The following is a 12,995-nucleotide window of genomic DNA, read 5'->3' as shown; positions in this document are numbered from 1 at the left end:
ACGTTCGCATCATTTCCGTTCTTAATAACTGACCTTCGGTACCTAGAAGCTTGAGAAGAAGGAGGCCCGAAGGCGTGCAAAGAAAGCCGGCTATCCTCAACAGATGCTCTCGGGAACATCATCGGATGTGGTTTATGTATCACATCCAGGACCCAACCCGCCTCCACCAACAACTCTACCGCCGCACATGATGATGCCCTCACCGGTCTCACCTGCCGACAGTGACGCCGAGAGCGAGGAGTCCTCTTCAGAAGATGAGTCTGAGCAGGTCACTGCCAACGAGGCTGATACCGAGGATAGTATCACGTCAGAAGGGGAGAGCGTGAACCGCGCATCCCAAAGCGCTTCGAGCAGTGCACAGATTCAGAATCCTGAGAACTGGATCGCTGTGGAGGGTCGGGCTCCTGACGAGTCTGTTACTCAGCCATAGCCTCTTCTCGCCTGCTGTGTATGTTGAAATCTTACGGTTGTATTCATCGGACCACCCTCGCCCCCTTCTATACCGCGGAGAGTTAATAGTACCGTATCTTGTGACCCCGCTCCTATTTGCTTGTTGGGATACTAATGTTGTTGTTACGATTCTGTTATTTTGCGCTGGAAGAATATAGATACTCATATCATACACGCTACACATCTAGACTCACGTTGAACATGGATACGGACAGTGAAACAGCTTCAGACCATGATTGGCCACATCTCACCAAGATTTCTATAGCTGAGATTGGGCGGTGCAAAGCAAGTAGACAACATAAGCTAGCGAATCGGGGAATGAATGCTCAACCTTCGAGGATCCGGAAGGTTGTCGCGACGTAAAATAACTACTCGTAGACGACGGATACATGCACGTCATGGGAACAGACAAGAGGGTATGCGTGTATAACATGTAAGGGGAAGCATATCTATGTTGACTTCAAGCTGACTTCCGAAAGGGTCTTGAAAGCCTCCTTGTACGCATCCAACAGCGCCTTCACCCGCGTTCGCTCCGCGACCATGGCCTCATCCTCGTTCAACAGACCCTGGAACAGATCGGGCTTGTACAGCGACGACACAAGCCTGTTCTGTACGTGCTGCGAAGTGTGGTTGACGAGAAAGTGCATGATCGCTTTTGGAATGAGGTCTTGGATGCTTTGCCGGACGATGGAAAAGTAGGACGCGATCAAGGACCTGATGAGGTTCGTCTCCATTTCCTCCCGCATTGTCATATGCGGGCCGCCATCAGACGAGACCTATATTATTGGCAGAGGGGTTCACTCAATGGGCAATCGCAAGCAAAGCGGTGATGAAGAGAACAACTTACAGCCTCGATATGCTTCCCTAAGCTCTTCATATCGAACGCCGCCGTATTCCCATCCCGTGCTGGTGTGGCCATGAGTCCCGTCTGCATCGAAGGATCCGCCCCAGACACGTCACGACCCGAGGAAGTGATGTGGCCCGCACTGGACCTGTCTAAGCTCGAGCCAGAAATGGGACCGGGTCCGTTTTGGCCGAAGAAGTAATTCAGGAAAGTTTCGCGGGCAGAGGGCGGCGAGCCTGAGGTCCCCGGTTGTGATTGTGCAGAAGAATGCCGGGGTGAGTGGTGACGATGGGTATGAACTGCTTTCGCCGACGTCCTTCCCAGGGTGGAGGCCACAGCTGTACGTGAAGATGTAGCAGAGGCAGAACGCCCATCTCGGGAGGGTACCGCGAGTCCGTTCACGCTTGCCCCGTCCTCGGTCGATTCATCTTCTTCACCGTCAAGAGATGTTCCGTTCATCATGAGTGGTTCTGCTGACGCCGGCTGCGAAGAAGTTGGGCATTAGAAGACACGCAGCGCAAAAAAAACTATTGATACTTACCCTAGGCGGTACCGCTTGTCTGGGAGGAGGCATGGAACTACCGTGTGTTGCCGCTGCGGAGCCTGAGATAAACGCAGGATGGTTCGTGTTGATGTACGCGGCTTGGATCTCGATGAGGCTTTGCGCGTATTCTGAAGTGGGCCCAAGACGCTCCCTCAGAAGTTCCGACACGACATCAATCAGCTGGGCATGAAGCCGAGGGAAACGTTGTAGTTCCTAGAGAAAGGTTTACCCAAAACAAAATGATGAGACATGAACGAAAATAAAGCAAACAGGAGTGGCGCTTACGTGGCTGGTACAATTGTGGCAGATCTTCACCAGTTCCTCGTATACGAGCTCCACACATCTCAGACTTGGTGCTTCCAGCAGTTTAATCTGGGGCTTGACGAGTAGGTCAAAGGCGACCTCTGGCACAAACAAGCTCGGTCGAGGACCTGTAGAGTTACGAATAGCGGTTCGGATGTCCTGATTATCCAGGTTGGACGTGGAATCAATAGACGCCAACGCGTGCCCAAAAATGTCGTTGAAGATGTAGTATATCCGAGCGCCACCAGACAATTCCTTGGTGGAGATATCGACATTGGTGCCTTCAATCGAAGACACAAAATCGCGGGCGAACTGGGTCATCAACCGCAAAATCAAAGCGCCTTGCTAAAAAGTGAGTTAGGGGGTTAATAGAATGGAAGGGGAAATAAGGTGACCAAAGCGTACTTGGTTTGCGTCACCGTATATGGCTGCATCCCCGAAAGAATTGAGTTCCTGCTGAGCTTGCCCCATAAGAGTGTTCAGGCGTGCTTTCATGTCCGGCAGTTTGTCGCGGATGTGATTGAGCAGAACCTAGATGGACAAGACGGGTTAGCATGACATACAGGTTGTTGCACGGCCATTCTCGAACACCGATCGCCACAGACCTGGTTCAGAGTCTTAGCCAGGTATTTTGTGCCATTTTTGTGCGATATATTTCTGTATGCAGGATGCTGTACGAAGAACTCCGATTCGCTGTCCAAGGCATCTTTCATGCTCTTCTCCACGTTGATATCCTGCTGACTACGGTTGACGACGCCGATGAATCCGAGCTTGAGTGGATACACTCGACCAGTAAGGATATCCGACGCGTTTGTACCTGCGTCCATGAGGTCCAGCTTTGTGAGGATGCCGATCGTTCGACGGCCTTGTGGGTCGACCGAGCGTGCCAGTTTGAGCGATTCTGAGTTGGCTAGATCAATATTTGCAGCGGAAACGGCAAGGATGACGCTGTGGGGTCGAAATGAGTCACGTCATTTGCCTTTGAGAGTTCAGGATAGAGGGTTACCAGTTTGGTTTTGAGATGTAGTCCATGACGAGGCCCCGGATTTGTCGTTCAATGTCGGTAGGTTGGTCGCCCACAGGAATCTGTTGTCATTTCAAAGCACCCCCAACGCCAAAATTTAATCCCGCCGCTCCCAGACATAGAATTAAACCGAGAAAATGAGGAGACGCACCTTCGTCAAACCCGGCAGATCTACCAGAGTCAAATCCAGAACATTCGGGCTGTAAATCCTGAGGTTGATTGGAAGCTTGCTGATGCCCTTGTTCTGCCCAGCCACCCTGAACGTCTCCTGCTGAATCTCATTTCTAATCTCATTAAAGTCGGTGAACCGCTTGTCTATGTGGAGGAATTGACCCCATTCTGTGTATGTCGGTGCTGGTGTTCCCGGAGCGGTTTCGGGTACGGGTGTGTGGATGAGTTGCAGTACGAGTGGACGACGGGTGACAATTCCTTGGCCTCGCGGGAGAAAGTCTCTTCCTACGATGCTGAAAAGAGTGGAGAGACGAAGGTTGACAGGTCAAATGGGTGTCAAGAGAGACAGTGTTTCATGAATAAAGCGCGTACTTTTCGAGTACGCTGGACTTGCCGGCAGACTGACTTCCCACCTAGGCATGGCAAACAGGCTTCAATTGAAGTACATACCGGAATTAAAGACGGAGAGCACGCACCACTGCCAACTGTGGCATGTCCAGCTCTCCACCTATGCAATGACGTTCAGGACTGCCGACGCGTCTGAAACCGGGATTGCATGCTCACCAAGGTTACTGAACGTATCCTGTAGCTTGTTGACAAGCTGAATGAGATCGCTATCCATGATGGGCTACTGTCGAGAAATAAGACGTAGAAAGTAGCGTAGTCGTAATAGAAAAGACAATGAAGGCGGACGGAAAGAGATGGGTGAGGGGGTCCGAGTTGCAGTTGGTTGCACGCGCCGCGCTCCGAACTGAAAAGTTGCTGAAAGCGCGTCGTCACGGCAGCTTCGGCAACCGCCAATCTCTGTGTTTATCCGCTTGCCTCTTTCTTGCCTTTGAGTACACGCACAACTATACCTTGTCGGCATCCTCAAAGGCTATAATAAAGGAGAAACCACAATGTCTATGTATACTACAAAGGTGCGAGTTCGGGATGTTCGGGATCAACCGTGTAAGACATTCAATACTCAGGAACGTCATTCATTTCCGAACGCAGTCTATTCAACCAAGCCCGGTCTACATGATTTTCAATGCGCAACAACCGTCCGTCACACTTCAGATAGCCTTGCTCTTCACGAGCTCTAAAATCCACCGATGAAAACGCGTGAGATGCCAGAGTTCACCGGTTATGAACAAATTAACAGGAAAAGACGTACGCTCAACCTCGCTGACAGCCCAGGCAAGGACCTCCTTCTGCGTCTTCTCCTCGTTGAGGTTCTTGAGCACGTTGTCAACAACAGTCTTGACGAGCTGGGCCTGCTCGTTCTCCTTCTGCTGTTGCTCGAAGCGGACCCAACTGTCCAAGACGGTCTTGACTTCGGACGCGAGGGCGACCTTCTGGCGCTGAACGAAGACCTCAGACTCGAGCACGGCAGTCTCCTAAAGACCGATGTACAGATTGGCGAGTAGCGAGGACGACCGTGAGCGATGACCAACGATGAACTATTGCGATGCGCACCTTGGCGACAGCGTAGAGACCCTGGGTGAGGGCAACGACATCCTTCATCTGGTTGACGTTGTCAATACGCTCCTGGACGCTTTGCGTGTGCTCAGCGCGAGAGCTCTCAAGAACAGACTTGATGCGGTTGATGTGGCCTTCGGCCCAGTCCTTGTAGGGAGTCCTGATGGTCTAGTTCACGCCGAAGCCATCCGTCAAGAGCCCAGCAGTATCCATACAGATCAAGCATCCAGTATTCAATCACCACAAACAGTCAACCACGAGAAGTAGACACATTCCGGAGTAAGTAAGGTGCAAGATGAAAAGGGAGGAACAGGACGCACCCTGGCAATGTAGGTGAAGAGGATCAGGTAGCCAGCAGCGATGACAGTCTCCTCATTGAACACATAGAGCTCCTGGGAGATAGCGGCAGCCAAGATACCAGTGCCGAGGATGACGCTTCCGGTCTTCGTGACGAGATTCGGGGAGGAAGGGAGCGAGTTGACGACCTCGGAGGCACGCTCGGCGGGAGGCTTGGGGTCAGACGAGGAAGCCATCGTCCGTCTATAGACCACACAAAAGAGCATGAATATCGTTCTGTAGGCTCCATATGACGTCCATAAATTCTAGAAGTAGACGTACGCCTGCATAAGTCGAGGGATGGCAGCGGCTGCCTGAGGGCGAACGCGCGAAGCTATCCGAGACAACAAAAATTCGTATTTTGAGTACACGAAAGTCTGTGCATGAACAAGGGAATAAAAGGCGCACCGGAGGCTCTGAGAGAGCCGATGGCGATCCTAGAAGCCATAGTGTTACGGGAAATTGAGGGAAAGAGGGAGTGCAGGCCTGCTGTTTGTCGTCGTCGCTGTCGGTTTCGGGCGCGTTGCGTTTGTCCCGCGCAAACAACGTCGGCTCCCGCGTTCCGGTTCTCTACGAAACCCGATGGGCCACATGTGGCGTCGCCACTTCTTTTAACCAGCGACCACCACCTTGAATCCGAACTTTCAACGGACTTTCGCTCGATGTCGCTTTTCTCTGGGTTAGGTACATGCACTTGAACTTTCTATTTCACACCAAAGCATTGACCTTCCGCCAGCCTGTTTCAGCCCTCTCGTCTCCAAGATAACCGTGCATACCTGGGGTGAACATGCCGCTCCAAAACCTTCCTTGTCATCCTTGTCTGCCGGAGATACATTTCGTTAATATCTCCTCGATGGGTCTTTTAGCCTCGCATGGTGGATCTGTGGCTCTTGAAGAGGAAGAACGTGGCACCGCCCTATACTACTTCTGCAGTAGTCCGACTGATCCATGGGTCTCGAAGTTCGTTCATTTTGAAACATTCTCTCCCATGTGACAAGTTTACTTATTGGAAACTTAGATTATCTGGCATGGCCGTAGTGGTCGGATATATTTCCTGTAGATGTGCATGCCTGAGGGAAAATCTGACGATGACTTCGTTTGCTTTGAACAGGTTTTCAACGCGGACTGGATTAGAGAATGCGTTCGACGTGGTTTACCAATCCCCAAAGGCGATTACGTCCTTGATGGTATGATTTTTTGCGCATATATTGTGTCTCACTGGAGCCCATTTATGAATTTGACCCTCATATAGCCAATATCGCCGGTTCTTCTGAGCCAGTCCCTGCCTCAATACAACATAACACGGCCTATGCTCCAAGCGTCCTTGATATCCGCCATGCACCTCATCCGAACCCAGTCGAGGTTGAAAGCGACGACGAAGTACTCCAGATGCTCTTCCTGGAGAATATGCCTCACTCCGAATTACGGCTCTCCAGGAAAAACAAGGCCAAGCGTCGGCTCTCGTCCTCTGAACGCTCTGAACGACCACCAAAGAAGCATCGCTTTCACCTTCGTGAAGATATTACCCCACGCGCCCATGATGCTGATGCTGCTGCTCCAGATCCAACTTCTCAGGCCTCTCGAAAACTGATCTCTGTCTCTACACCTTCGAACTACACGCCAACCACCTCAGGCTCGCTGAAACGGTCTCTTCACGAGAACTCAGTCGGAACCTCACATCCTGCTCAAAAAGCCATTCTTACGCGGCCTGTGGAGACTTTTGACTTCGAACTAGAACTCAGACTGTTTCGACAACGCTCTCGTTCTCATCTCAAGCCTCGTCACTCTGCTCCTTTGCGACTACACTTGCTCCCTTCTCGACCCAGATCCGCTGTTCGTAGCTCGTATCCGATGTCCTCAAAAGAAACGAAGCGACCCGCGCCGTTAGTTCTCCCGCACGCTTTGAATTAAGACCCTGACCTTCTACTGACTGCACAGAACTAGGCGACCTGTCAGCTTTGATCCTCTCTACAACACTAGACTCGACAAGGCAGATACAATCCCGCGTCTGGATGCCAGCGCCTTACTCGCCGACCTATCCGGAGTTGATGTCTCTGGATTATGTCTTTTTGAAGAGGGGAAGAAGTACATGGGGCGGAAATTTCGAACTTCGGGGATGTGAGGGTGTTCTGGGAATTGGCAGATCGCGTCAAGGATAATAGGAGCTGTCCACTGTACTCAATTTCTGTAACTCGATGGGACGTTTTGCAGGACTTAATCGAGTTTTCTTCTCTACATTGCCGGGCAGAATAGGATGTCATGTACCTGGGTGGATATTCTTTACCGAAAATTGAGCCCCGCAGTCACCTTGTCATTGTGCTGCTCTGTAGAATGTCACCGAATACATACTTACAGCGTCAAATAACTGCTTTCCGATAGTAAGTAGTTCACCGAAATTGCACACTCTTCAGCACTCCACGATGTGGCCCACTGTGCCACCCCCGCATCGGAGAGCCTGGCCCGGCCCGTTGGCGGGTCGCGTCAGGACCCGGGTTTATAGAGGGGGAGGTCGAATACCAAAATCGATGATTTTCGGGGTTTACTGGGGGATTCCTTATAAGGAAATCCACTGGGGGATGGCGCCTCCGACCTCGACTTTTTTCGGTCGGAAACTGGGGGATTGAGGAACCGGAGGCCGGCCGAAGGCCAAAAAATGGAGTATTAATCCAGATTTGGTAGTCCCACTGGGGGATCGGGATCCGACCTTCGCTTCCGGGACCGAATCCCGCTGGGGGACCATCCTACTAACGTATCCAACCTTCTACCCTCTGGACGGTTCAGAACTGGGGGATTAGTATTCAACCTCCCCCTCTATAGACCCGGGTCCTGTCGCGTCGCGTTCGTGGCGTCGATCATTGCTTGCCGAGGACTTCATCGCTCACCACCATGAACCCCACCCCATCCTCATCGTCGTCGACGGTCCTCACATTTCGACATGAATCGCCTGCAGGTATCAGTCCAGAGCAACGAGTAATTAATATTTGCTGTCCATTCACATCTTCAGTGCAAGGGTCTGACACCCTGTTCCAGAACTCTCAGACCCCAGGCCCAACGGTGCCACTCCTGCAGATCTCGCAGACACACCGACCGTTACGGTTCAAAGAGAAGTATGTCGTTTGCAGAATAAATGCTCAGACTGATCACCAGTGAGTTGATGGAACCGTGAACGTGCTGTGTAGATTCCAAGCATTGCGAGAGAAGTACGATCAAGTGACGGTCGTGCGTATTGCTCGTTCCTTCGGCCTTCATTATCATAATATCTGAAGAATGGTATCAGGATCTTCAACTAACGAAGAAAAAGCTTGCAACTGCTACTGCAAAAGAACAGAAGATGCAGGCAGAGCTTGAGTGCGTCCACGCACCATAATTCTCTCCATCATCGTCTTCCCAAGCTGATTTTGCATCCGTCTTACCTCGTTCATCCTTCATACAGCGCCCTACTCGATGCAGTACTCATGTCAGAAGCAGCGGCATCGCTTACTGAATATGCTCAAATGACTCCCTTTCTTGATCGTGCTGGTAACGGTGTTCCTTACAGAGAAGAACACCCAAGCATGGAGGCAGAGCGGGATTATGCCAGACGGCGTGAGATAGAGATGGAGAGAGAACGGGAATACTTGGAGCGGGAGAGAGGTCTGGAATACGCTGAAAGGGAGCGTGAGATGCAGCTTGAGAGAGAAAGAGACCGGGAGCGGCAGATGGAGATAGAGATGGAAAGAGACCGACACACGGAACGATCAGAGCGGGAACGAGAGCGGGAACGGGACAGGGAGAGGGAATTACAGAGAGAAGATATGGAGCATGCCTTCTATGCGAACGGAGGTGCGGCTGCTCCGAGGAGCAATGGTCGTCGAAATGGGCGGAGCAGGGAATATGGCGAGTTGGCGGCGTGGCGTGCACAACCTGAGGTATGTAAGTTCAGCCTTCAGGTGGTTCATATCCCATCATATGCCTGAACTTTCTCCTTTATCCTGCTCACGAGATCCGTCCATGACGGTTTGTTCTTTCCTCATCTCATTCAGCCAGAAAATCCTCCACCATTACGCTACGTCCATGAGTATTCAGAGGCGAATGGCCGAGCGCCCGGGCCTTAGGTCGTTCATTCTTCGCACAATGGCGCGCGTCCAGTCGTTTAATCTTCTTGGTTTCGCGGAGCTTCGGGTCGCTTGGACTTCTTTCCCCCTCATCTCAACGTACTTACATGCACCGTCATGGCCCTCGTTGTCTCTCGCTTTGCTTGTAATAACACACAGTGCACGTCTGGCACTTGACGCGGTTGCACCCTAATCTTACTCTCGTTGACACTGTACATGAGAGCAACAGTCCAAGGCTATCATGGCGCAACATTGGCACAACCTTATGACTTTACGACCCCAGAGTGCTATTTACCTCACGTTAGTGGAGTCAGCACTGTTCAGTGCACAGTTGTAGGTGTGACTTTGCACTCGATCCAGTGATCAAGTTCACGCTTTGACAAAGTGACGCTCGAGCTTTTGACCGCACTACACACACCCGCCTTCCTTTTAACAACACCTTGATGCAAACGAACCTGTGCACAAGGCTCTTCTAGTTCGTTTACTCTTACTGCCAATCTATCCCCGCACAAGGTCTACATTCCGACAGCATGGCAGAACCGAACCAAGGTGATTGATTTGCGTATGCACCATGCATCACGAGGTTCACGTTCTTCATACTCTGACTTTTCTTACGTCCAGTCGCCCGTGGCGAATACGCGCTCGGGTTCCAAGGCGATGTGGGAGTGGAGGTTTACGCCAGATGCGTCCTCCGTAATGAATGCCTGGGTCACTCATGGAGTTACGGCGTGTTCGGCAGGCCGAAAGGTGATTGGCACCGGTGCAATGAGGGTCCTGCGATGATACGCTATACTCACAGGCCATGAACAACGCTGGGTCTATTTTGGCAGCACCGGACATAAGTAGGTCACCTCCATGGGTGATACAACCAGGAGATGCCAAGTCATAGGTTAATGAAACTTAAGAGAGATGGACGTATCGCAGTCTCTACCCACAGAATGCACTCGGGATAGAGGGCCCCTATCTGTGCATACTAGTCGTACAAGCTGAAGACGGAGTGATGATGACATACGACGAAAATGTCCATTACATAGGGTGTATCAATATCGATCGTCTGGGGGAACAAGCTAGAATCAACGGAAGGGATCACCAGCCCAAGGCAAGATCATCGAGTTCAGAGTCGTATAAGGGATTGTCGTAAGGGTCGCTATAGTAGTCATAAGACTCCTCCCCATAGTATAGCCTATCCTCAAACTCTTCATCGTCCTCATCGTCCTCTTCGTTCATAGATCCCGTGTCTTCGTCCCACTCCACCCGCGGCACGACCTCCTCCAGATTAGTCACCCAGTCTTCCTGGACAATGCACTCAGCTAGTGAAAGCCTCTGGAGCGGTTTGCCTATGGCCTTTCGTTTCGACAGGATGGTGACAAGGACGTCAAAGAATGGTTCATTGTGACCAGGCGTGAAGCTTTCGAAGTCTACTCTGTGGAGGTCCAGAGAGATGAGGTTCGGAAGGAAGACTTCGGCGTTGGAAGGTCCCGCTACGGCTAAGTTCTCAGCCTTGCTGTTACGAAGAGCAGCTCCGCCTCGTTTCTGTTTTCTTCGCTTGCCCCTCCCGCCGCCACGCGACTTCGCGGTCGAAGGCGCTTTCACGCTCTCCGCAGGCAGCAACGCGCAACAGAATCGAATCACAGAGCTGCTTTCTCCTGTAACCTTCAGGTACTGCAATTGTGTGCACGGTCGGAGCGCGTTGATCCATTGGTCGGTTTCGAGAACTTCACCGGACACGGACAGGTCCAGCGCCCGAAGGTCGCTCAGGTCGAAGAGGGTCACGATGTGGGTCAGAGGCGGATGTCGATAGACTGGATATTCGAATTTCAGAGAAAGCGTCGCCGACTCTGGGCTATGGTAAAAGATTGGAGCCCCCGTATCGGTCTGCGTTCCAGAGGTCTCCCAGGCCAAGACGTCGACGCTGTGCCTATAGCTTGGCACCCCTGCGGATATATGCAGAGTACGGATGCGTGGTGATGTTTCTCCTCGTGTGTGAGGTATCAGAGCGGGGAAGAGGATCGAGGTGATATCGACTGGCGTTGGGGACTCATCGCGGTCACGCTGAGTGATCTGTGAGATTACTTCCAGTCGAGTGCTGAGCGGTAAATTGAGGTGTCGAAGGACGAATGCGCAGTCGGCAGTAAGGCCATTGACACGCAGCTTTGCGAGATGCGGTAGCGAGATTGATCGTGCTCTGAAGGAGGTCAACGTAGACGAGTCTCCTGTGGTACTCGGAAGGCAGTTTTCCAAATTGAGGGATTCCAATCGGGTGGCGGCTTCCAGCATGGAGAAGAAAGTGTCACAAGAAGGTAGTTGCGCTTGGAATGGGGTGTCAGAGTAGCGGGGGAGCTTGATGGACAAACTGACAACCGTGAGGAGGAGCGAGAACGCTGTCGACGGAAGTTGAAAGCCTTGTAAAGTGATTTTTCGAAGACGAGGGGCGCTACCGTTGAGAAAGTTGGTAGGGATGACTTTGTACTCCGTCGTAATTGCCGAAAACACGTTTTCAAACCTGAGGTCGAGCGTTTCCAGGATCGGTGCCGGCTCCGCGATGTTCACAATGTCGGTCAGTGAATTCGTGTCCACCTCGATGATGAGTTCTCGTATGTGATGTATATGGTCATGCACGAGTTTCCGGATCGCTTCGTTGCGTGAAGGCTTGAATGTACCTGAGTTCTCTCTGATGGACAGCGGCGCCGCCTTTGCAAGAGAAACCATCCGTTCAGCCCACCCAAGGCCAAGGCCGAATGAGATCTCCGTCCACAGCGTCGGTTCTGCGAGCGCGACGTGTCGAAAGTGCGCAGAGACATGCAATACGCGTATCCATCCGAGGTACGACACAGAACGCGGTGGATCGGCGGCGACAAGGAACCAAAAGCAGCGGGCCAGGACTTCGGATGGTAGTCGACACGGGAAGGAGAGCGCGTTACGGCGCGAGCGGATAGAGGATAGGGCTAGTACCATAGCTTCCGCTTCATCGTCTAGCGCGCGACGAATGTCATCGCGGAGGCCTTGTGGGCCACTCTGGGCCGAAACGATGTCGAGAGGAGCAATTCGAGTGTTGCTCGTAGCCACCCAAAAGTCGTTTGGGTCAGAAAGCATCTGAATTCGACGAATCAGCACTTAGCAATGAACGCAGCGACAAGGATGACAAAAATCACGGTTTTCCAAAGAAGGAAGTAATAGCAGACACGATGTATGCTCTCAAGCTCACCGATGTTTTAGCGCGCGAAGGGCCGGCCAAATGTGGAGTTGCCTGCTAGACAAATGATTCCCGACAACAGCTTTTCTTTCTCCCAAGGCCCTGTCAAGACAACAGGAAGAATAAGGATGGCGAATTGCACGCCACTGAAGGTTGAAAGTACAAAGACCGGCGTAAGCGCCGCCACCACTGGGACTCTTCCTTCCTGGGAACCTCCGGCGCGGGGACTCCCGAACAATAAGCTTATTTAAGCCCACCAATCGCCACGGTGACGGCGCCGCAGGGCCACAGCCTCAAGTTCCAATATTAAATGTTCCTCACATCCGACATCTCCAAAACGGGGTATCAGTGGCGCCGTGCCGGCCCCTCGCACAATGACCATACCAAACACCGCATCGTGCATCAACGAACCATGCTCGAGTGGGAATGGTTTCGGTTTTGGTTCCGCAAAGGAAGGAGTCTGCCATCTGGTCGAGTCATGGAATTCCTGCCTTGAGGTACAGAAACTCCCGTCAATTTGGAGGAACCAGGTTGAACTTGCTGAAACGGCGCCGGCCGGGAGTCGGGACATTTCT

At 52.1% G+C, this 12,995-nt stretch overlaps 5 protein-coding genes across 5 annotated transcripts; 2 read left to right on the top strand and 3 right to left on the bottom strand.

The window, feature by feature from the left end:
* Window positions 1-899: 899 nt before the first annotated feature.
* Window positions 900-3,958, bottom strand: STEHIDRAFT_57425 (dynamin protein dnm1; the record flags this gene model as incomplete). The annotated part of the gene is made up of 11 exons (XM_007303918.1): window positions 900-1,226; window positions 1,298-1,764; window positions 1,832-2,051; window positions 2,124-2,486; window positions 2,547-2,672; window positions 2,747-3,089; window positions 3,148-3,227; window positions 3,317-3,629; window positions 3,709-3,749; window positions 3,813-3,844; window positions 3,901-3,958. 11 exons carry the CDS (start codon window positions 3,956-3,958, stop codon window positions 900-902), a joined length of 2,370 nt encoding a protein of 789 aa, XP_007303980.1.
* A 433-nt stretch (window positions 3,959-4,391) lies between these two features.
* Window positions 4,392-5,330, bottom strand: STEHIDRAFT_157225 (uncharacterized protein; the record flags this gene model as incomplete). The annotated part of the gene is made up of 4 exons (XM_007304469.1): window positions 4,392-4,417; window positions 4,493-4,715; window positions 4,795-4,965; window positions 5,118-5,330. The coding sequence occupies 4 exons, from the start codon at window positions 5,328-5,330 to the stop codon at window positions 4,392-4,394; spliced, it is 633 nt and encodes a 210-aa protein (XP_007304531.1).
* A 656-nt stretch (window positions 5,331-5,986) lies between these two features.
* On the top strand, window positions 5,987-7,255 carry STEHIDRAFT_157223 (uncharacterized protein; the record flags this gene model as incomplete). Its single annotated transcript, XM_007304468.1, has 5 exons — window positions 5,987-6,093; window positions 6,152-6,173; window positions 6,245-6,320; window positions 6,386-7,016; window positions 7,078-7,255. 5 exons carry the CDS (start codon window positions 5,987-5,989, stop codon window positions 7,253-7,255), a joined length of 1,014 nt encoding a protein of 337 aa, XP_007304530.1.
* Window positions 7,256-7,880: 625 nt separating this feature from the next.
* STEHIDRAFT_121761 (uncharacterized protein) lies at window positions 7,881-9,436 on the top strand. Its single transcript, XM_007304467.1, has 5 exons — window positions 7,881-8,103; window positions 8,164-8,240; window positions 8,313-8,352; window positions 8,411-8,481; window positions 8,567-9,436. Exons 1-5 carry the CDS (start codon window positions 8,020-8,022, stop codon window positions 9,087-9,089), a joined length of 795 nt encoding a protein of 264 aa, XP_007304529.1. The 5' UTR covers window positions 7,881-8,019; the 3' UTR covers window positions 9,090-9,436.
* An 825-nt stretch (window positions 9,437-10,261) lies between these two features.
* Window positions 10,262-12,464, bottom strand: STEHIDRAFT_139630 (uncharacterized protein). Its single transcript, XM_007304466.1, has 2 exons — window positions 12,433-12,464; window positions 10,262-12,320 (listed from the first exon to the last, which is right to left on the bottom strand). The coding sequence occupies exon 2, from the start codon at window positions 12,318-12,320 to the stop codon at window positions 10,314-10,316; it is 2,007 nt and encodes a 668-aa protein (XP_007304528.1). The 5' UTR covers window positions 12,433-12,464; the 3' UTR covers window positions 10,262-10,313.
* Between the last annotated feature and the right edge of the window lie 531 nt (window positions 12,465-12,995).

This window comes from Stereum hirsutum, assembly GCF_000264905.1.
Source record: "Stereum hirsutum FP-91666 SS1 unplaced genomic scaffold STEHIscaffold_7, whole genome shotgun sequence".
NCBI lineage: Eukaryota > Fungi > Basidiomycota > Agaricomycetes > Russulales > Stereaceae > Stereum > Stereum hirsutum.
Note: the sequence above shows the minus strand (reverse complement) of the source record. Positions and strands in the feature narration are given on the sequence as shown.

Bases quoted from the DNA above. Each gene is read 5' to 3' on its own strand.
- STEHIDRAFT_121761 (XM_007304467.1), top strand. From the start codon at position 8,020: ATGAACCCCACCCCATCCTCATCGTCGTCGACGGTCCTCACATTTCGA. The intron at 8,104-8,163 runs GTAATTAATATT...ACCCTGTTCCAG, and splicing joins GTATCAGTCCAGAGCAACGA to AACTCTCAGACCCCAGGCCC. The intron at 8,353-8,410 runs GTGCGTATTGCT...GAATGGTATCAG, and splicing joins AGTACGATCAAGTGACGGTC to GATCTTCAACTAACGAAGAA.
- STEHIDRAFT_139630 (XM_007304466.1), bottom strand. From the start codon at position 12,320: ATGCTTTCTGACCCAAACGACTTTTGGGTGGCTACGAGCAACACTCGA.